General features: G+C 44.8%; 1 protein-coding gene across 1 annotated transcript in view; it reads right to left on the minus strand.

The window, feature by feature from the left end:
- Positions 1-8,136: 8,136 nt before the first annotated feature.
- Positions 8,137-23,880, minus strand: part of LOC135506256 (delta-like protein 4) — a 24,384-nt gene continuing 8,640 nt past the window's right edge. The window contains exons 7-11 of the mRNA XM_064925778.1: positions 19,482-19,651; positions 17,926-18,145; positions 14,869-15,631; positions 9,153-9,264; positions 8,137-8,436 (exon numbers count right to left, since the gene is read on the minus strand). Of these exons, the coding sequence (XP_064781850.1) occupies positions 8,431-8,436; positions 9,153-9,264; positions 14,869-15,631; positions 17,926-18,145; positions 19,482-19,651 (1,271 nt within the window). The 3' untranslated portion in view covers positions 8,137-8,430. The remainder of the gene's footprint in view (positions 8,437-9,152; positions 9,265-14,868; positions 15,632-17,925; positions 18,146-19,481; positions 19,652-23,880) is intronic.

A 23,880-nucleotide genomic window follows, 5' to 3' on the forward strand; every position in this document is an offset into this window, starting at 1 on the left:
CGACTCCCAACCCTGGACTCTTTACTCAACGCTAGAGCTGTGGGAGATGATGTCAACTTCACCCTCCCAACTTCACGAATCTGGACTCCACAGTCCACAGCTTGAGAGATTGTTTGATTAAAATCCTTCAACCTATGAAAGGTAATCTCTTCTCTCTCCATCCACCTCAGGATAAGATCAAGGTTACATCCCAAATGGCAACCTATTTCATAAATTGTGCCCTACTTTTGAGAGTAGAGACCAATGGGCCCTGGTTAAAAGCAGTGCTCTATATAGGGAATAGGGCCCTGGTTAAAAGCAGTGCTCTATATAGGGAATAGGGCTCTGGTCTATAGTAGTGCACTATATAGGGAATAGGGCTCTGGTCTATAGTAGTGCACTATATAGGGAATAGGGCTCTGGTCTCTCCATAGTAGTAACTATATAGGAATAGGGCTCTGGTCATAAGTAGTGCACTACTTTTGAGAATAGAGACCTCTGGTCTATAGTAGTGCACTATATAGGGAATAGGGCTCTGGTCTATAGTAGTGCACTATATAGGGAATAGGGCTCTGGTCTATATTAGTACCACAATATAGGGAATAGGGCTCTGGTCTATAGTAGTACCACTATATAGGGAATAGGGCTCTGGTCTATAGTAGTACCACTATATAGGGAATAGGGCTCTGGTCTAAAGTAGTGCACTAAATAGGGAATAGGGCTCTGGTCTATAGCAGTGCTCTATATAGGGAATAGGGTGCCATTTGGGACACAGGTTAGCTACAGACAATCAATTAAACATTTGGTGTTAGTGAGCTTGCGAGCAATGGCCTGTTCCCGTCTGGGATCACCCTCAACCTCTGACCCCTGACCTATAAGTGGTGACCTCTGGGCCTCTCCTGATGTTCCTCCACAGGGCCTGTGTGTGTGTGTGTGTGTGTGTGTGTGTGTGTGTGTGTGTGTGTGTGTGTGTGTGTGTGTGTGTCTTGCAATGACGTGTGAGGCGCCAGATTGTGCCAGACTCCGACAGGTCCATAAAGTGTTTTGACGTAGTGCCCAAGCCAGGGGGATTTTTTTGAATGACATCTTTCTTTACCAGAACCTACTGCTTTCCATCTGGGATGCTCCTCCCTAAACACATTCACAGCCCCAATGTGTGTGTGGTTGGTTGGTTGGTTGAGTGGAGGGCGTGTGAGATCGTGGTATGCAACGTTGAGGTGGATAGGTTGCCCTTATCCCTGAAGGGGAGTCGGTGGCCTACGGCTGCCTAAAAGTGTGTGTGTTTTAATGGGTTCTGTGGTCTAGTCAGCTCAGTGTGTAAGTGTGTGTGTGTGTGTGTGTGTGTGTGTGTGTGTGTGTGTCTGACGTAGTGCATGCAGTGCGAGAGGCTTGGCATATGCCACTGTTTTTATGGCAGGGTCTCACCCCCCCCCACCCCCCATGGCATCTGCTTGGCTCTGGGATCTCTCTGTTAGGGAGAGAGGGAGGGAGTGTGTGTGTGTGTGTGTGTGTGGGGGGGGGGGTCTCGCCTGTTTTTGTTTCACCATTCCCAGCTCGAGAGGAGGGGGGGTGGTAACTGTGGAAACGGATTTGAATTACAAGCCAATTTAGGAAGACCAGAGAGAGGAGGGTGGGGTGTGTGTGAGTGTGTTGGTGTAGGTGTGTATGGTGGGGGGGGGGTTGGTGTGTATGGTTAGGGGGGTTGGTGTGTATGGTGGGGGGGGTTGGCTTGTACGGTGGTTGGGGGTTGGTGTGTACAGTGGGGGGGGGTTGGTGTGTACGGTGGGGGGTTGGTTTGTACGGTGGGGGGGTTGGTGTGTACAGTGGGGGAGTTGGTGTGTACGGTGGGGGAGTTGGTGTGTATGGTGGGTGGTGGAATGACTTGAAGGAATTAATTGAAAGTTGTGTAGTGATGCAGTAGCTTAATAGCCTGATCTAGTTAAGCCAACTCTTTGTTTTTGTCACGTTGGCTGTTTCACAAAAAATAGATAATGTAGGTTTATTGTCTGGTCAAGTCTGACCGTTTTGATCGTTTTATCCACAGAATTACATATTTAAACTACAATTTCTGTGGTTATATCAGTCCCTTTAAAATGTATTTTTTATTTAACTAGCCAAGTCAGTTAAGAACAAATTCTTATTTACAATGACGGTCTAGGAACAGTGGGTTAACTGCCTTGTTCAGGGGCAGAGCGACAGATTTTTACCTTGTCAGCTCGGGGATTTGATCTTGCAACCTTTCGGTTACTAGTCCAACGCTCTAACCACTAGGCTACCTGCCTCTAATAACTAGGCTACCTGCTCTAACCACTAGACTACCTGCTCTAACCACTAGGCTACCTGCTCTAACCACTAGGCTACCTGTCTCTAACCACTAGTATAGGCTAACCACCTAGGATACCTGTCTCTAACCACTACACTAGCTACCTGCTAACCACTAGGCTACCTGCTACCCACTAACCACTAGGCTACCTGCCTAACCACTAGACTACCTGCTCTAACCAAGGCTACCTGCTCTAACCACTAGGCTACCTGCTCTAACCACTAGGCTACAACTGCCACTAACCACTAGGCTACCTGCTCTAACCACTAGGCTACCTGCCCTAACCACTAGGCTTCCTGCTCTAACCACTAGGCTACCTGCCTCTACCCACTAGGCTACCTGCTCTAATCACTAGGCTACCTGCTCTAAAACTAGGCTACCTGCTTCTAACCACTAGACTACTTGCTCTAACCACTAGGCTACCTGTCTCTAACAACTAGGCTACCTGCCTCTAACAACTAGGCTACCTGACCACTAGGATACCTGTCTAACCACTAGGCTAGGATACCTGTCCCTACACTCTCTAAACCACTAGGCTACCTCCCTACACTCTAACCACTAGACTACTGCTCTAACCACTAGGCTACCTGCTAAACTCTAACCACTAGGATACCTGCCGTCCCTAACTCTAACCACTAGGATACCTGCCTCTAACTAACCACTAGGATACCTGCCTCTAACAACTAGGCTACTTGTCTCTAACCACTAGGCTACCTGTCTAACCACTAGGTCCGTCCCTACACTGTAACCACTAGGATACCTGATACGTCCCTACACTCTAACCACTAGGATACCTGTCTCTAACCACTAGGATACCTGCCATCCCTACACTAACCTCTAGGATACCTGCAATCCCTACACTCTAACAACTAGGATACCTGTCTACACTCTAACCACTTGGCTACCTGTCTATAACCACTAGGATACCTGCCGTCCTGCAATCCCTACACTCTAACCACTAGGATACCTGTCTAACCACCCTACACTCTAACCTCTAGGATACCTGTCGTCCCTACACTCTAACCACTAGGATACCTGTCTCTAACCACTAGGATACCTGCAATCCTTACACTCTAACCACTAGTATACCTGTCGTCCCTACACTCTAACCACTAGGACACCTGTCGTCCCTAAACTCTAACCACTAGGATACCTGCCATCCCTACACTCTAACCACTAGGATACCTGTTGTCCCTACACTCTAACCACTAGGATACCTGTTGTCCCTACACTCTAACCACTAGGATACCTGCCGTCCCTACACTCTAACCACTAGGATACCTGTCTCTAACCACTAGGATACCTGCCGTCCCTACACTCTAACCACTAGGATACCTGTCTCTAACCACTAGGATACCTGTCATCCCTACACTCTAACCACTAGGATACCTGTCTCTAACCACTAGGATACCTGCAATCCCTACACTCTAACAACTAGGATACCTGCCGTCCCTACACTCTAACCACTAGGATACCTGTCTCTAACCACTAGGATACCTGCCGTCCCTACACTCTAACCACTAGGATACCTGTCTCTAACTAACCTGTCCCTACACTCTAACCACTAGGATACCTGTCTCTAACCACTAGGATACCTGTCATCCCTACACTCTAACACTCTAACCACTAGGATACCTGTCTCTAACCACTAGGATACCTGCCGTCCCTACACTCTAACCACTTGACTAACTGTCTCTAACCACTAGGATACCTGTCTCTAACCACTAGGATACCTGTCCCTACACTCTAACCACTAGGATCCGTCCCTACACTCTAACCACTAGGCTACCTGTCTCTAACCACTAGGATACCTGCAATCCCTACACTCTAACCACGAGGATACCTGCAATCCCTACACTCTAACCACTAGTATACCTGTCTCTAACCACTAGGATACCTGCCGTCCCTACACTCTAACCACTAGGATACCTGTCTCTAACCACTAGGATACCTGCCGTCCCTACACTCTAACCACTAGGATACCTGTCTCTAACCACTAGGATACCTGCCGTCCCTACACTCTAACCACTAGGATACCTGTCTCTAACCACTAGGATACCTGCAATCCCTACACTCTAACCACTAGGATACCTGCCGTCCCTACACTCTAACCACTAGGATACCTGTCTCTAACCACTAACCCTAGGATACCTGCTAACCACTAGGATACCTGCCATCCCTACACTCTAATCACTAGGCTACCTGTCTCTAACCACTAGGATACCTGCCATCCCTACACTATAACCACTAGGATACCTGTCTCTAACCACTAGGATACCTGCCTTCCCTACACTCTAACCACTTGACTAACGGTCTCTAACCACTAGGATACCTGCAATCCCTACACTCTAACCACTAGGATACCTGCCTTCCCTACACTCTAACCACTATACCTGTCTCTAACCACTAGGTCTCTAACCACTAGGATACCTGTCTCTAACCACTAGGATACCTGTCTCTAACCACTAGGATACCTGTCTCTAACCACTAGGATACCTGTCTCTAACCACTAGGATACCTGTCATCCCTACACTCTAACCACTAGGCTACCTGTCTCTAACCACTAGGATACCTGCAATCCCTACACTCTAACCACTAGGATACCTGCAATCCCTACACTCTAACCACTAGGATACCTGTCGTCCCTACACTCTAACCACTAGGATACCTGTCGTCCCTACACTCTAACCACTAGGATACCTGTCCCTACACTAACCACTAGGATACCTGTCATCCCTACACTCTAACCACTAGGATACCTGCCGTCCCTACACTCTAACCACTAGGATACCTGTCTCTAACCACTAGGATACCTGCCGTCCCTACACTCTAACCACTAGGATACCTGTGCATCAGTTATAGTTCTTCATTATTAAAAAAACACCAAACTAATCTCACTTTTCATTCACCGGCATCAAAATGAACAACAGTTTTATTGAAGGAAAAAATTATTTTTATTCCTCAGAAGTTTTGTCCTTATAAATATCCATTATATACAAAATAATATTATAAAACATATAAAGAGCAGTTGTGTCAATCAATATTTAAATTAAACTCTGGAAATAATCATAAAAAAAAGGGAAAAAAAAGACATTGGTTCTGTAATTTCACAAAGAAATTATAGGCAGGCAGGCAGTGGTATGACAGGGTCTTTCTATATGCCTTCATGTCAGGGCTGTTTGGTTCCCTCCCAAATTACCTCCTATTCCTTAAATAGTGCACTACTTTTTTTATTATTGTTTTTATTTATCTAGGCAAATCAGTTAAGGACAAATTCTTATTTTACAATGAAGGCCTGCGCCCGGCCAAACCTTAACCCGGACGACGCTGGGTCGGTTAGTGATACAGCCTGGAATTGAACCAAGATCTGTTGTGACGACTCTAGCACTTAGACCGCTGCGCCACTTGGGAGGCCAAAGGGTTGTGATCTATAGTAGTACCACTATATAGGGAATAGGCCTCTGGTCTATAGTAGTGCACTATATAGGAAATAGGGCTCTGGTCTAAAGTAGTGACTATACAGGGAATAGGGCTCTGGTCTATAGTAGTGACTATATAGGGAATAGGGCTCTGGTCTATAGTAGTACCACTATATAGGGATTAGGGTTCTGGTCTATAGTAGTGCACTATATAGGGAATAGGGCTCTGGTCTATAGTAGTGACTATATAGGGAATAGGGCTCTGGTCTATAGTAGTACCACTATATAGGGATTAGGGTTCTGGTCTATAGTAGTGCACTATATAGGGATTAGGGCTCTGGTCTATAGTCACACACTATATAGGGAATAGGGCTCTGGTCTATAGTAGTACACTATATAGGGAATAGGGCTCTGGTCTATAGTAGTACCACTATATAGGGAATAGGGATATGGTCTATAGTAGTGCACTATATAGGGAATAGGGCTCTGGTCTATAGGGAATAGGACTCTGGTCACTAGATAGGGAATAGGGCTCTGGTCTATAGTAGTACCACTATATAGGGAATAGGGCTCTGGTCTATAGTAGTACCACTATATAGGGAATAGGGCTCTGGTCTATAGTAGTGCACTATATAGGGAATAGGGCTCTGGTCTATAGTAGTACCACTATATAGGGAATAGGGCTCTGGTCTATAGTAGTACCACTATATAGGGAATAGGGCTCTGGTCTATAGTAGTGCACTATATAGGGAATAGGGCTCTGGTCTATAGTAGTGCACTAGATAGGGAATAGGGCTCTGGTCTAAAGTAGTGCACTATATAGGGAACAGGGCTCTGGTCTATAGTAGTACCACTATATAGGGAATAGGGCTCTGGTCTATAGTAGTGCACTAGATAGGGAATAGGGCTCTGGTCTAAAGTAGTGCACTATATAGGGAACAGGGCTCTGGTCTATAGTAGTACCACTATATAGGGAATAGGGCTCTGGTCTATAGTAGTCTATAGGGAATAGGGCTCTGGTCTATAGTAGTACCACTATATAGGGAATAGGGCTCTGGTCTATAGTAGTGCACTACATAGGGAATAGGGCTCTGGTCTATAGTAGTACCACTATATAGGGAATAGGGCTCTGGTCTATAGTAGTGCACTAGATAGGGAATAGGGCTCTGGTCTAAAGTAGTGCACTATATAGGGAACAGGGCTCTGGTCTATAGTAGTACCACTATATAGGGAATAGGGCTCTGGTCTATAGTAGTACCACTATATAGGGAATAGGGCTCTGGTCTATAGTAGTACCACTATATAGGGAATAGGGCTCTGGTCTATAGTAGTGCACTACATAGGGAATAGGACTCTGGTCTATAGTAGTACCACTATATAGGGAATAGGGCTCTGGTCTATAGTAGTGTACTATATAGGGAATAGGGCTCTGGTCTATAGTAGTGCACTATATAGGGAATAGGACTCCATTTGGGATGTATCCTCCTCCTCCAAATTCCTGTTGATGGAAAAACATTTTTTTCCCCACCTGTTTTTTCTTTTCGGTGTTCAAGTGCTCCGTGAAGAGACAAGTGTTTTAGCATTGAAACTCTTGTTTAGGCTTCTAGTCATTTTGGGACGCATCTTTTCACCCAGTTGCATGGAATGAAAAAGTCTGGAAAAGTCCGACCAGGCGTTTTGTTCGGAGTGATTGACAGTTGAGACGTTATTTTGTTTGTTCAGTCAGACATTCATCGTTCTCAGTGTTTTGTCGTGGTTAGTTTGTGGTTTTCATCAACTAGTCAGTCGGTTGTTTGCGGTTGGTTGGTCAGTTTCAGCGAGTTGGCTCCACCTGGTCTTGCATAGCTGGTGAATGATGCTGGCTAGGGGTTAAGGATCAGTTTTATCTCAGGCACCTCCATTTTGATTAGTTGGCTGTCAAAGTCCCCATGATTAGGTCGGGCAGGGGTCAACTGAGAGGTCAGGGGTCAACTACGAGCTCTGGCCATTTGTCCTGTTTCACCTAGTCTCTCCTCCATTGCTGCCAAGGACAGATGAGTTCAGTTCAAGTTTGTTGTTTTGCTTGCTGACATTCAACCAGTTCCTTCCACACTCTGTGCAGTTCAGTCAGTCTTTTAACCATTTTAACAGTTGATTTAAACATTTGTTTAAGCTTTCCCAGAAGTCAATAGGTTCATGACCGCTACTGTACACGTTTTGTATACAAACACTCGGTCGATAAAGTTCTCAGGCTAGTGTTCATTAGTTTGTTTACAGAGAAGAGGAGAGGTTCGTCCATCTCTGTCTCTGTCTCATCGTCTCTCTCTCGCCATCTCTCAAGTGTTCCAGAGCAGCATTGACGTCGGCAGTGACGTCGGCAGTGACGTCGGCAGTGACGTCGGCAGTGACAGTGACATCGGCAGCGACATCGGCAGCGACATCGGCAGCGACATCGGCAGTGACATCGGCAGTGACATCGGCAGTGACATCGGCAGTGACATCGGCAGCGACATCGGCAGCGACATCAGCAGTGACGTCGGCAGTGACATCAGCAGTGACGTCGGCAGTGACATCAGCATTGACATCGGCATTGACATCAAAAGGTGACATCGGAAACAGTCTCCAGTCTTTTCTCAGATTTTTTGTAAACAATCCAGAAAAAAAATAATAATTCTGCCTCGATTGTGTTTCTCCTCTATCGCTCCCTCTCTTCTTCATACCCCTCGCAGCTTATACCTGGGGAGGAAGAGAGGAAAAAGACTTAGAGGCAAGCTGTGGGAACTGGGGAAAACAGTGAGTGAACATTACCTTCTTTTATTTTGATCTATGAACAGGGAAACTGCACAGTTGTGTTATCTATTCTTACGGGTATGCTATATGTTTGTGTTTGGCTCATCCTGCTTTCAATTACACTCAGCGCTTCTATGTTAAAACATAGGGCTTGTGAGACAAAAAAATGAAGCTTTAAAACGTATCAAGCACGTGTTCCAAGCACGAGACTATGCAACGCTAAAGCTTTACACGTATCGGAAGCACGTGCAGAGCGTGAGCAGTCCAGGGGATCCAACTCTGTGGGGTGAATGGGTGTGTTTCTGGTACACTGTATCCCCTTTCCAGGCCATCAAATTGTCAGTTTGAAGAACAGTGATTTGATACACTTTTATAGTTCAGTGAGATCATTTCCATATACGATTATTTCGCCATATTGACTTGGCATACATGATTACGCCATATAGGAGTACAGGATATTTCCCTGGCTTATGTTGAAGAAACATAATATGTAGTACTTCCACAATGTGTATCTATAAAATAAAAAAACATAACATCACCAAGAATAAATGTACAGCATTTGTAATTGAAAATAAGTGTGATATGAAACGCTGTAGAGGGAAAATATGTACTGATGAAAATTTTTTTTTTTTAAACAATTTTTGGCATGTATTTATCCTTACCTCTGTTGCTATGACGCACGCCCTCCTCTCCTCTCCTATAACAAAGACGGACTGGTAGATCTGAGCGTCTCGAGGGGAACATATCGTTGATATCCTACACTCCGACTTTTCACTGCAACACCATAAATCAACACACACACTCAGTCAGTCCACCTTTAAAAGTAGAAGCATATGGTCAAACGAGGCAATGCATCGGGAATCCTACTGATGGGGGTGGGAAAGAATGTACAGGGAGACAGCGGTATAGAGAGGGAAAACATATCAATGGGGGATTCTCCAGAAGAGGTGTAAAATGGCCATCCCATCCCATAATAACTACAAAAAAATCTCAAATTTAGGACAATTATTTACATTGTGATATGTTCTAATTCAATCCAAGACAAGAAAAAAACATATTGTTACGATAATATAGTACAAAGTCATTGTTTACACACGGGTGGCTGTCTCCCTTACTGTAATCCACTGAGCCCTACCTTACTGTAATCCACTGAACCCTACCTTACTGTAATCCACTGAACCCTACCTTACTGTAATCCACTGAAACCCCTTTCACTGTAATCCACTGTAATCCACTGAAACCCCTTTACTGTAATCCACTGAACCCTACTTTACTGTATTCCACTGAACCCTACCTTACTGTACTCCACTGAACCCTACCTTACTGTACTCCACTGAACCCTACCTTACTGTAATCCACTGAACCCTACCTTACTGTAATCCACTGAGCCCTACTTTACTGTACTCTCCTGAACCCTACGTTACTGTACTCTCCTGAACCCTACCTTACTGTAATCCACTGAAACCCCTTTCACTGTAATCCACTGAACCCTACTTTACTGTATTCCACTGAACCCTACCTTACTGTAATCCACTGAACCCTACCTTACTGTAATCCACTGAACCCTACCTTACTGTAATCCACTGAGCACTACCTTACTGTAATCCACTGAACCCTACCTTACTGTAATCCACTGAACCCTACTTTACTGTAATCCACTGAGCCCTACCTTACTGTAATCCACTGAACCCTACCTTACTGTACTCTCCTGAACCCTACCTTACTGTACTCTCCTGAACCCTACCTTACTGTAATCCACTGAACCCTACCTTACTGTACTCTCCTGAACCCTACCTTACTGTAATCCACTGAACCCTACTCCATTGTGCCATACTCTACTGTACCATATTATACTGTACCCTACTCTACTCTACTGTACCCTATTATACTGTACCCTACTCTACTCAATTATACCCTATTATACTGTACCCTACTCTACCCAATTATACTGTACCCTCTACTGTATATATTATACTGTACCCTACTCTACCCAATTATACTGTACCCTCTACTGTACACTATTATACTGTACCCTACTCTACCCAATTATACTGTACGCTCTACTGTACACTATTATACTGTACCCTACTCTACTCCACTGTACCCACCTATACTCTACTGTACCCTCCTCTACTGTGCTGTACCCTACTCTACTGTACCCTCCTCTACTCTACCCTACTTTACTGTACCCTACTCTACTGTACCCCATTCCAATACACTCTACGCTACTCTATTGTACCCTACTCTACTGTACCCTATTCCAATACTCTACTGTACCCTACTCTACTGTACCCTATTCCAATACACTCTACTGTACTCTACTCTACTGTACCCTACTGTACACTACTCTACTATACCCTAATTCTACTCTACTGTACCCTACTCTACTGTACTCTACCCCACTGTACTCTACTGTACCCTACTCTACTGTACCCTACTCTACTGTACCCTACCCTACTGTACCGTACCCTACTCTACTGTTCCCTACTCTACTGTACCCTAACCCTACTCTACTGTACCCTACTCTACTGTACTCTACCCCACTGTACTCTACTCTACACTACTCTACTCTACCCTACTCTACTGTACCCTACTGTACTCTACTGTACCCTACTCTACTGTACCCTACTCTACTGTACCCTACTCTACTGTACCCTACTCTACTGTACCCTACTCTACTCTACTGTACCCTACTGTACTGTACCCTACTCTACTGTACCCTACTCTACTCTACTCTACTCTACCCTACTCTACTGTACCCTACTCTACTGTACCCTACTGTACTCTACTGTACCCTACTCTACTGTACTGTACCCTACTCTACTCTACTGTACCCTACTCTACTGTACCCTACTCTACTGTACCCTACTCTACTGTACCCTACTCTACCCTACTCTACTGCACTGTACTCTACCCTACTCTACTCTACACTACCCTACCCTACTCTACTGTACCCTACTCTACTCTACCCTACTGTACCCTACTGCACTCTACTCTGCCCTACCCTACTCTACTGTACTGCTCTACTCTACTCTACTGTACCCTACTCTACCCTACCCTACTGTACTGTACTCTACCCTACTCTACTGTACCCTACTCTACTCTACTGTACTCTACTGTACTCTACCCTACTGTACTCTACTCTACCTACTGTATCTACTCTACCCTACTGTACTCTACTGTACCCTACTCTACCCTACTGTACTCTACCCTACTGTACCCTACCCTACTCTACTGTACTCTACTCTACTCTACTCTACCCTACTGTACTCTACCCTACTGTACCCTACTGTACTCTACTCTGCCCTACCCTACTCTACTGTACCCTACTCTACTCTACTGTACCATACTCTACTCTACTCTACCCTACCCTACTCTACTGTACTGTACTCTACCCTACTCTACTCTACTGTACCCTACTGTACCCTACTGTACCCTACTCTACTCTACTGTACCCTACTGTACTCTACTGTACTGTACCCTACTCTACCCTACTCTACTCTACTGTACCCTACTCTACTGTACTCTACTCTACTCTACCCTACTGTACCCTACTCTACCCTACTGTACTCTACTGTACCCTACTCTACCCTACTGTACTCTACTGTACCCTACTCTACTGTACCCCACTGTACTCTACTGTACTCTACTGTACTCTACTCTACTCTACTCTACCCTACTCTACCCTACTCTACCCTACTCTACCCTACTCTACCCTACTCTACCCTACTCTACTGTACCCTACTCTACTCTACCCTACTGCACTCTACTCTACTGCACTCTACTCTACTGCACTCTACCCTACTGCACTCTACCCTACTGTACTCTACCCTACTGTACTCTACCCTACTGTACTCTACCCTACTGTACTCTACCCTACTGTACTGTACTCTACTGTACTCTACTGTACCCTACTCTACTCTACCCTACTCTACTCTACCCAACTCTACTGTACTCTACTCTACCCTACTCTACCCTACTGTACCCTACTGTACTCTACTGTACCCTACTCTACCCTACTCTACTCTACTCTACTGTACTCTACTGTACTGTACTCAAGCTTACTCTACTTTACTTTCTTAAAATTGAAGCAACGACCTCTGGACTCTGGATCAGTGGTCTTGGTCTATAAACAACATACATTTGGTCTGATTGATTACGCTCCCGGACCCGGGTTTGAGAGTCACAAGAAGTTTTAACTTGTCATAGTGTCAACTCACTGGGTTTGATCTTGGGACCAATGTCCTGGTATAGATCTTGGCTCTAGGATATGACCTTTGTTTTTTGGTTTACCAGCCATAGGCAATCCAATTTGAAGAAGACAATACTCTCTGATCATTGGCTGACCACTTCCAACAAGTCGGCAACTTTAAAATGGTGGCAGCCCCATAAACTCAACATCTATAGTAAAATTAGTTATATCCATATAAAGTCTATGTATATCTATGTATATCTATGCCTGTTATTTTGAACAAAATAAAAGTAGGTAAAGAATTTGAACAATTTTGAACATTGAAACATCATTAAGATGCATAATTCAATCAATCCACAAGTTTCAGATTCATACAATAAACATTGAACATTTTAACAGAAAAATAGAGATATTATTTCTCTCAATTCAATTTAAAGGATTTTTAGAATCAGTTTTGGTATACAAATAACATACAAAAAAAAGTTAACTGTAACACAAAGTTAATCAAAATGATTACTACTGTGTATGGTTCTACCTTTACTGAGACTTTTCCACTGTTTAGGTAGTGAGCATGTGTGAGGTATATAGACGTAGAAGTATCTAGAAGTATCTACCTGACATGTCCTGTAACACCTGTGATGAAAGTTTGGATAAAATAACCAGACGTTTTTTTGTTTGCCACCCCCAATTACCACTTCTGTACAATCACCCTTCAACACACAGAGAGACCGGGGAGGGGAGTATGGCTCAGCAACAGTCAAATATATTAATGAGTGAGTGGGTGGGTGAGTGGGTGGGTGAGTGGGTGTGTGGGTGGGTGAATGAGTGGGTGTGTGAATGAGTGGGTGAGTGGGTGTGTGAATGAGTGGGTGGGTGGGTGTGTGAATGAGTGGGTGGGTGTGTGAATGAGTGGGTGGGTGGGTGTGGGTGAGTGAGTGGGTGTGTGAGTAGGTGTGCGTGTTGGTGGGTGGGTGAATTAGTGTGTGGGTGTGTGGGTGGGTGTTTGGGTGGGTGAATGAGTGGGTGGGTGGGTGGGTGAATGAGTGGGTGTGTGGGTGGGTGGGTGAATGAGTGGGTGGGTGGGTGGGTAAATGGGTGGGTGTGTGGGTGGGTAAATGAGTGGGTGGGTGGGTGTGTGAATGAGTGGGTGGGTGAATGAGTGGGTGAGTGAGTGGGTGTGTGTGTTGGTGGGTGGGTGAAGTGGGTGTGTGGGTGGGTGAATGGGTGGGTGAGTGGGTGGGTGAATGTGTGGGTGGGTGAATGAGTGGGTGGGTGTGTGGGTGGGTGAATGAGTGGGTGGGTGAATGAGTGGGTGGATGGGTGAATGAGTGGGTGAGTGAGTGGGTGAATGAGTGGGTGTGTGTGTTGGTGGGTGGGTGGGGGTTTCAGAAAAGATGTAGAGCCCATAGAATGGCCTTTACGTTTTACACATATTGAACTACGGCTGTAAGTATAGAGCTGTACTGAAACAGTTTCCCAGAGCTGTAAGTATAGAGCTGTACTGAAACAGTTTCCCAGAGCTGTAAGTATAGAGCTGTAAGTATAGAGCTGTAAGTATAGAGCTGTACTGAAACAGTTTCCTCGAGCTGTAAGTATAGAGCTGTAAGTATAGAGCTGTAAGTATAGAGCTGTAAGTATAGAGCTGTACTGAAACAGTTTCCTTGAGTTGTAAGTATAGAGCTGTAAGTATAGAGCTGTAAGTATAGAGTTGTAAGTATAGAGCTGTAAGTATAGAGCTGTACTGAAACAGTTTCCTCGAGCTGTAAGTATAGAGCTGTAAGTATAGAGCTGTAAGTATAGAGCTGTAAGTATAGAGCTGTAAGTATAGAGCTGTACTGAAACAGTTTCCCAGAGCTGTAAGTATAGAGCTGTAAGTATAGAGCTGTACTGAAACAGTTTCCCAGAGCTGTAAGTATAGAGCTGTAAGTATAGAGCTGTACTGAAACAGTTTCCTCGAGCTGTAAGTGTAGAGCTGTAAGTGTAGAGCTGTAAGTGTAGAGCTGTTAGTGTAGAGCTGTAAGTATAGAGCTGTAAGTATAGAGCTGTTAGTAGCCTATGTCTCAATGTGTCATTGCAGAAGCAGTTGGCTCGTTCTTCATGTTTGCAGATGTGGTCTAACATTTCAGAATCAAGATAAAACTCATCGAAAAGCTTAATTTAGACAACAACAAGAATGGTTTTCTTACCTGTACATTCTACTCAGAGGTATTTTCTCTTCTAAACACGTGTCATAGATCACATGACTTTTGCTTCTATCCTCTTGCAAAGTATCATCCTTCAACTCCTTCGACTTTGCGTTACTATACAAGTCCAATTGATAGTTCTTATGGATGAAGTTTGACTTCTCTGATTCGCAGTCCACCTCCAGTCCAACCTTCTGATTGGTGTTCTTCAGCTGGGAGGCGGGGATTAGGTTATCCCTCTGTACATCTGATAGGTTGTTGTTCATGGTCTCCCCATCTCCCCTGTCCCTGCCGGTCCGCCTGTGGATGTGCCGTAGAGCCAGCCCAACCATGCATAGCAGCACCAGTAATGCAACCAGCCCTACAGCCAAGGAAACTGCCGCCCACTGGAAGCCATCTTGGCTCTCTCCATTGATCCTCTCCCCACCCACCGGCAGGGTCACAGCAAAGAACTGGCAGCGTGATCCGGTAAAGCCGACGGGACAGATACAGGTGGTGGGGGGTTTCCCCGGCCCCCCTCCCCCGGTGCAGAGCCCTCTGTTAAGACAGGGGTGGATGGAGCACTCGTCCAGGCCGCGGTCGCAGTTTCGGCCGGCGTACCCCGGGGGGCAGTGACAGGTGTAGTCGTTGATGCGGTCCAGGCAGGTCCCTCCGTTGGCGCAGGGGTTCCCGGCACACTCGTTGATGTTGATCTCGCAGCGCTGGCCGGTGAAACCGGAGCGACAGCTACACAGACGCACGCCACCGTGGATCAAACACAGACCGCCTGGAGAGAGAGACACAGGGGTTCAGGGGTCAGGGTCTTGGGGGAAGAGAACAGGCATGCAGACACACACAATAGGCCCTGTCCAGAAACAGTCACTACTTCCCACTACACCACTACGTAACTACACACTACAAAACTACGTCACTACACACTACACCACTATACACTACACCACTACACACTACACCACTATATACTACAAAACTACGTCACTACACACTGCACCACTACAACACTACACCACTACAACACTACACCACTACAACACTACACACTACACCACTACACACTACACCACTACACACTACAAAACTACGTCACTACACACTGCACCACTGCAACACTACACACTACACCACTACACACTACACCACTACACACTACACCACTACACACCACACACTACGTCACCACACTACACCACTACATACTACGTTACTATACACCTCAACACTACACACTACACCACTATACACTACACCACCACACACTACACCACCACACACTACACCACCACACACTACACCACCACACACTACACCACCACACACTACACCACCACACACTACACCACCACACACTACACCACCACACACTACACCACTACACACTACACCACTATACACTACACCACTACACACTACACCACACCACTACATATTACACACTACACCACTACACACTACACCACTATACAATACACCACTACACACTACACCACTACACACTACACCACTACATACTACGTCATTACACATTACACCACTATACACTACAACACTACACCGCTACACACTACACCGCTACACACTACACCGCTACACACTACACCACTACACCGCTACACACTACACAGCTACACACTACACCGCTACACACTACACCGCTACACACTACACCGCTACACACTATGTCACTACACCGCTACACACTACGTCGCTACACACTACACACTACACCGCTACACACTACGTCACTACACACTACACCGCTACACACTACGTCACTACACCACTACACACTACACCACTACACGCTACACACTACACGCTACGCACTACACCGCTACACACTACACACTACACCACTACGTCACTACACCGCTACACACTACACCACTACACGCTACACACTACGTCACTACACACTACACCGCTACACACACTACACCGCTACACACTACACCGCTACACACTACACCACTACACACTACACCACTACACCACTACACCACTACAAACTACACCACTATAAACTACACCACTATAAACTACACCACTACACACTACACACTACACCACGTCACTACTTCGGATTGAATCCCTGAGCTGACAAGGTAAAAGTCATTCTGCCTCTGAGCAAGGCAGGTAACCCACTGTTCCCCTGAGCAAGGCAGTTAATCCACTGTTCCCCTGAGCAAGGCAGTTAACCCACTGTTCCCCTGAGCAAGGCAGGTAACCCACTGTTCCCCTGAACAAGGCAGTTAACCCACTGTTCCCCTGAGCAAGGCAGTTAACCCACTGTTCCCTGGGATGTCGATTAAGGCAGTTAACCCACTGTTCCCCCCCCGCACTCCCCCCGATTCCGAAGATGCGGAAGACACATTTCAGTTGAAAACATTCAGTTGGACGTCTGACTAGGTATCTCCCTTTCCCCCCTGACTTCACACTACACATCTTGAGGCCTCAGTGACCGTTAGATACGAAGTCTCAAGTCTGAATTATTCCCGGCCGTTCCCTTCATCACTAAATCCATGCACCACAACAAGCATGAGAGTGTCTCTGAAAAGGTCACCCTGAACCAAGCCCAAGTGGATTTAATACATGGTCCATTTAACAGTATTTGCCTTCATCCTCTGTTCGAACACAGGCTTGACTGAATGAACAGCATCGGGTGACATTCCTTGAAGCCGACTGGAAGCCATCGCATGTTGACATCCAGCACAATAGACACACAGTTCCCACAGATTCCTGTTGTTCCATAACGCTTCCAGACCGCCGGCCCAAGGGGAATTCAGGGGGGGGGAGATAGTAGTTCCATCACACACTTCCAACATGCCTGAGGATTTCAGGGGGAGGGAAGAAGGGGAGGAGGGGGGAGAGGTAGTAGTTCCATCACACACTTCCAACCTATCTGAGGAATTCAGGGGAAGGGAAGAAGGGGAGGAGGGGGGGAGAGAGAAGAGAGAGGGGAGAGAGATAGTAGTTCCATCACACACTTCCAACCTGCCTGAGGATTTCAGGGAGGGGGTGGAGAGGAGAGGAAGGGGAGAGTGGAAAGAGGCCGTAGCATACCGTTGGCGCAGGGAAGAGACGTGCACTTGTCCACTCTCTTCTCACAGTTGAGTCCCGTGTATCCGGGAGGACACTTGCAGATGTAGCTGCGCCCGCTGTCCTTCTGATGGCACTGTCCGCTGTGGAAGCAGGGGGAGTCTGCACACGTCAGCAGGCTGTGTTCACAGTGGGAACCCTCGAAGCCTTGCGGACACGAACACCTGTAGCCAACATCCAGGTTCTAGAAAAGGGAGACAGTTAAGATCTAGAGGTCAAGACAGATTGGATTACAGTCGTTTCTAAAACAAAAATGCAGTCATTCCCCCTTCCTCTCACGTCACTTCTGACAATAACTCTGCTATTGTCCCTTTAAGGGTATTTAAAGGAGCATTTAACTCTGCCCTTTTAAATGTCCCTTTAAGGGTATTTAAAGGAGCATTTAACTCTGCCCCTTTAATTGTCCCTTTAAGGGTATTTAGTGAACCACCTTGGTCCAGGCAGTGTAGTTATAACCTGGTACCTTTAAGTACATAACATGACCAAAAGTATGTTGACCCCTGCTCGTCTAAACATCTCATTCCAAATTATTGAGCATCAATATGGAGTTGGTCCCTGCTTTTGCAGGTATAACAGCCTCCACTCTGCTGGGAAGGCTTTCCACTAGATGTTGGAACATTGCTGCTATAACAGCCTCCACACTTCTGGGAAGGCTTTCCACTAGATGTTGGAACATTGCTGCTATAACAGCCTCCACTCTGCTGGGAAGGCTTTTCCACTAAATGTTGGAACATTGCTGCTATAACAGCCTCCACACTTCTGGGAAGGCTTTCCACTAGATGTTGGAACATTGCTGCTATAACAGCCTCCACTCTTCTGGGAAGGCTTTCCACTAGATGTTGGAACATTGCTGCTATAACAGCCTCCACTCTTCTGGGAAGGCTTTCCACTAGATGTTGGAACATTGCTGTGGGGACTTGCTTCCATTCAGCCACAAGAGCATTAGTGAGAGCATCCCAAAGAGCATCCCAAAGGTGTTCGATGGGGTTGAGGTCAGGGCTCTGTGCAGATCAGTCAAATTCATCCACACCGATCTCGACAAACCATTTCTGTATGGACCTCGCTTTGTGCACAGGGGCATTGTCAAACTGAAACAGGAAAGGGCCTTCCCCAAACTGTTGCCACAAAGTTGGAAGCACAGAATCATCTAGAATGTCATTGTATCCTATGAGGGTGCCACGTTGAAAGTCACTGACCTCTTCAGTAAGGCCATTCTAGTGACAATGTTTGTCTATGGAGATTGCATGGCTGTGTGATCGAATGAAATAGCTGAATCCAGTCATTTGAAGGGGTGTCCACATACTTTGTATATATAGGGTACCCATCCGCTCATCAGTTCTGACAATATTGCCACTTCTAGCCTGGGCATTTAGTGACTTGTAGGGGGCCATCTTAACGGTCGTTCCTGCAGGCATTGTCCCGTCTAGCGCGGTCATCTAGTGCTTACTAACTCACGGTGCAGAGTTCTCCGTTCCTACAGGGGCTGTCCCTTCGAACATGTCTATCGAACCACTGCTTACCGTGCAGAGTCCTCCGTTCCTGCAGGGGTCGCTGTCACACTCCTGCAGCTCCAGCTCACAGTTGACCCCAGTGAACCCAGGGGGACAGGTACAGGTATAGCTGCCTTGACCCGTGTTCATACAGGTCGCCCCGTTCACACACGGCCGGTGGTGCGTGCAGAAGTTCAGATCTGAGAGGGAGCGGATAGGTCAAAGGTCAAATAAAGGTCAAATATAAGGTCATATACTGTACATGTATCGTGGGGTTAAATCATTTGACCCCCATGATAAAGAGGATGCTGGGAATAGAGCACTACTTTATTTTACTTTAGGGGTCTCAATCATTTTGACGTCTAACTTTTGAGAATTTTTTTAAACTTGTTAATCAAAATCACTTTCTCTGAGCAATTGTATTATTATAAAACAATATAATTTCCCCCCCAAAACATGTGTATGTAAGGTCAACATAAGATCAACATAACGACCTGTATGTAAGGTCAACATAACGTCCTATAAGGTCAACAGAACGTCCTGTATGTAAGGTCAACATAACGTCCTATAAGGTCAACATAACGTCCTGTATGTAAGGTCAACATAACGTCCTGTATGTAAGGTCAACATAACTTCCTGTACGTAAGGTCAACATAATGTCCTATATGTAAGGTCAACATAACTTCCTGTACGTAAGGTCAACATAACTTCCTGTATGTAAGGTCAACATAACTTCCTGTATGTAAGGTCAACATAACGTCCTGTATGTAAGGTCAACATAACGTCCTGTATGTAAGGTCAACATAACGTCCTGTATGTAAGGTCAACATAACTTCCTGTGTGTAAGGTCAACATAACGTCCTATAAGGTCAACATAACTTCCTGTATGTAAGGTCAACATAACTTCCTGTATGTAAGGTCAACATAACGTCCTGTATGTAAGGTCAACATAACGTCCTGTATGCAAGGTCAACATAACTTCCTGTGTGTAAGGTCAACATAACGTCCTATAAGGTCAACATAACTTCCTGTATGTAAGGTCAACATAACTTCCTATATGTAAGGTCAACATAACGTCCTGTATGTAAGGTCAACATAACGTCCTATAAGGTCAACATAACGTCCTGTATGTAAGGTCAACATAACTTCCTGTATGTAAGGTCAACATAACGTCCTATAAGGTCAACATAACGTCCTGTAAGGTCAACATAACGTCCTATAAGGTCAACATAACTTCCTGTATGTAAGGTCAACATAACGTCCTATAAGGTCAACATAACGTCCTGTGTGTAAGGTCAACATAACGTCCTATAAGGTCAACATAACGTCCTGTATGTAAGGTCAACATAACGTCCTGTATGTAAGGTCAACATAACGTCCTATAAGGTCAACATAACGTCCTATAAGGTCAACATAACGTCCTGTATGTAAGGTCAACATAACGTCCTGTATGTAAGGTCAACATAACTTCCTGGATGTAAGGTCAACATAACGTCCTGTATGTAAGGTCAACATAACGTCCTATAAGGTCAACATAACGTCCTATAAGGTCAACATAACGTCCTATAAGGTCAACATAACTTCCTGTATGTAAGGTCAACATAACGTCCTATAAGGTCAACATAACGTCCTGTGTGTAAGGTCAACATAACGTCCTGTATGTAAGGTCAACATAACGTCCTATAAGGTCAACATAACGTCCTATAAGGTCAACATAACTTCCTGTATGTAAGGTCAACATAACGTCCTGTATGTAAGGTCAACATAACTTCCTGTATGTAAGGTCAACATAACGTCCTGTATGTAAGGTCAACATAACGTCCTGTATGTAAGGTCAACATAACTTCCTGAGTGTAAGGTCAACATAACTTCCTGTATGTAAGGTCAACATAACGTCCTATAAGGTCAACATAACGTCCTGTATGTAAGGTCAACATAACTTCCTGTATGTAAGGTCAACATAACGTCCTATAAGGTCAACATAACGTCCTATAAGGTCAACATAACGTCCTGAGTGTAAGGTCAACATAACGTCCTGTATGTAAGGTCAACATAACTTCCTGTATGTAAGGTCAACATAACGTCCTATAAGGTCAACATAACGTCCTGTGTGTAAGGTCAACATAACGTCCTGTATGTAAGGTCAACATAACGTCCTATAAGGTCAACATAACGTCCTATAAGGTCAACATAACTTCCTGTATGTAAGGTCAACATAACTTCCTGTATGTAAGGTCAACATAACGTCCTGTATGTAAGGTCAACATAACGTCCTGTATGTAAGGTCAACATAACGTCCTATAAGGTCAACATAACGTCCTATAAGGTCAACATAACGTCCTGTATGTAAGGTCAACATAACGTCCTGTATGTAAGGTCAACATAACTTCCTGTATGTAAGGTCAACATAACGTCCTATAAGGTCAACATAACGTCCTGTAAGGTCAACATAACGTCCTATAAGGTCAACATAACGTCCTGTGTGTAAGGTCAACATAACGTCCTATAAGGTCAACATAACGTCCTGTAAGGTCAACATAACGTCCTATAAGGTCAACATAACTTCCTGTATGTAAGGTCAACATAACGTCCTGTATGTAAGGTCAACATAACTTCCTGTATGTAAGGTCAACATAACTTCCTGTATGTAAGGTCAACATAACGTCCTGTATGTAAGGTCAACATAACTTCCTGGATGTAAGGTCAACATAACGTCCTCTATGTAAGGTCAACATTACGTCCTATAAGGTCAACATAACGTCCTATAAGGTCAACATAACGTCCTGTATGTAAGGTCAACATAACGTCCTGTATGTAAGGTCAACATAACGTCCTATAAGGTCAACATAACGTCCTGTGTGTAAGGTCAACATAATGTCCTATAAGGTCAACATAATGTCCTATAAGGTCAACATAACGTCCTATAAGGTCAACATAACGTCCTGTATGTAAGGTCAACATAACTTCCTGTATGTAAGGTCAACATAACTTCCTGTATGTAAGGTCAACATAACGTCCTGTATGTAAGGTCAACATAACTTCCTGTATGTAAGGTCAACATAACGTCCTATAAGGTCAACATAACGTCCTGTATGTAAGGTCAACATAACGTCCTATAAGGTCAACATAACGTCCTGTGTGTAAGGTCAACATAACGTCCTATAAGGTCAACATAACGTCCTGTATGTAAGGTCAACATAACGTCCTGTATGTAAGGTCAACATAACTTCCTGTATGTAAGGTCAACATAACTTCCTGTATGTAAGGTCAACATAACTTCCTGTATGTAAGGTCAACATAACTTCCTGTATGTAAGGTCAACATAACGTCCTGTATGTAAGGTCAACATAACTTCCTGTATGTAAGGTCAACATAACGTCCTATAAGGTCAACATAACGTCCTGTATGTAAGGTCAACATAACGTCCTATAAGGTCAACATAACGTCCTGTGTGTAAGGTCAACATAACGTCCTATAAGGTCAACATAACGTCCTGTGTGTAAGGTCAACATAACGTCCTGTATGTAAGGTCAACATAACTTCCTGTATGTAAGGTCAACATAACTTCCTGTATGTAAGGTCAACATAACTTCCTGTATGTAAGGTCAACATAACGTCCTGTATGTAAGGTCAACATATGTAAGGTCAACATAACTTCCTGTATGTAAGGTCAACATAACGTCCTGTATAAGGTCAACATAACGTCCTGTATGTAAGGTCAACATAACGTCCTATAAGGTCAACATAACGTCCTGTATGTAAGGTCAACATAACGTCCTGTATGTAAGGTCAACATAACGTCCTGTAAGGTCAACATAACGTCCTATAAGGTCAACATAACGTCCTATAAGGTCAACATAACGTCCTGTGTGTAAGGTCAACATAACTTCCTGTATGTAAGGTCAACATAACGTCCTGTATGTAAGGTCAACATAACTTCCTGTATGTAAGGTCAACATAACGTCCTATAAGGTCAACATAACGTCCTGTATGTAAGGTCAACATAACTTCCTGTATGTAAGGTCAACATAACGTCCTATAAGGTCAACATAACGTCCTGTATGTAAGGTCAACATAATGTCCTTTATGTAAGGTCAACATAACGTCCTGTATGTAAGGTCAACATAACGTCCTGTATGTAAGGTCAACATAACGTCCTATAAGGTCAACATAACGTCCTATAAGGTCAACATAACGTCCTGTATGTAAGGTCAACATAACGTCCTGTATGTAAGGTCAACATAACTTCCTGTATGTAAGGTCAACATAACGTCCTGTATGTAAGGTCAACATAACGTCCTGTATGTAAGGTCAACATAACGTCCTGTATGTAAGGTCAACATAACGTCCTGTATGTAAGGTCAACATAACTTCCTGTATGTAAGGTCAACATAACGTCCTGTATGTAAGGTCAACATAACTTCCTGTA

The sequence above is a fragment of the Oncorhynchus masou genome, chromosome 19 (genome assembly GCF_036934945.1).
Source record: "Oncorhynchus masou masou isolate Uvic2021 chromosome 19, UVic_Omas_1.1, whole genome shotgun sequence".
NCBI lineage: Eukaryota > Metazoa > Chordata > Actinopteri > Salmoniformes > Salmonidae > Oncorhynchus > Oncorhynchus masou.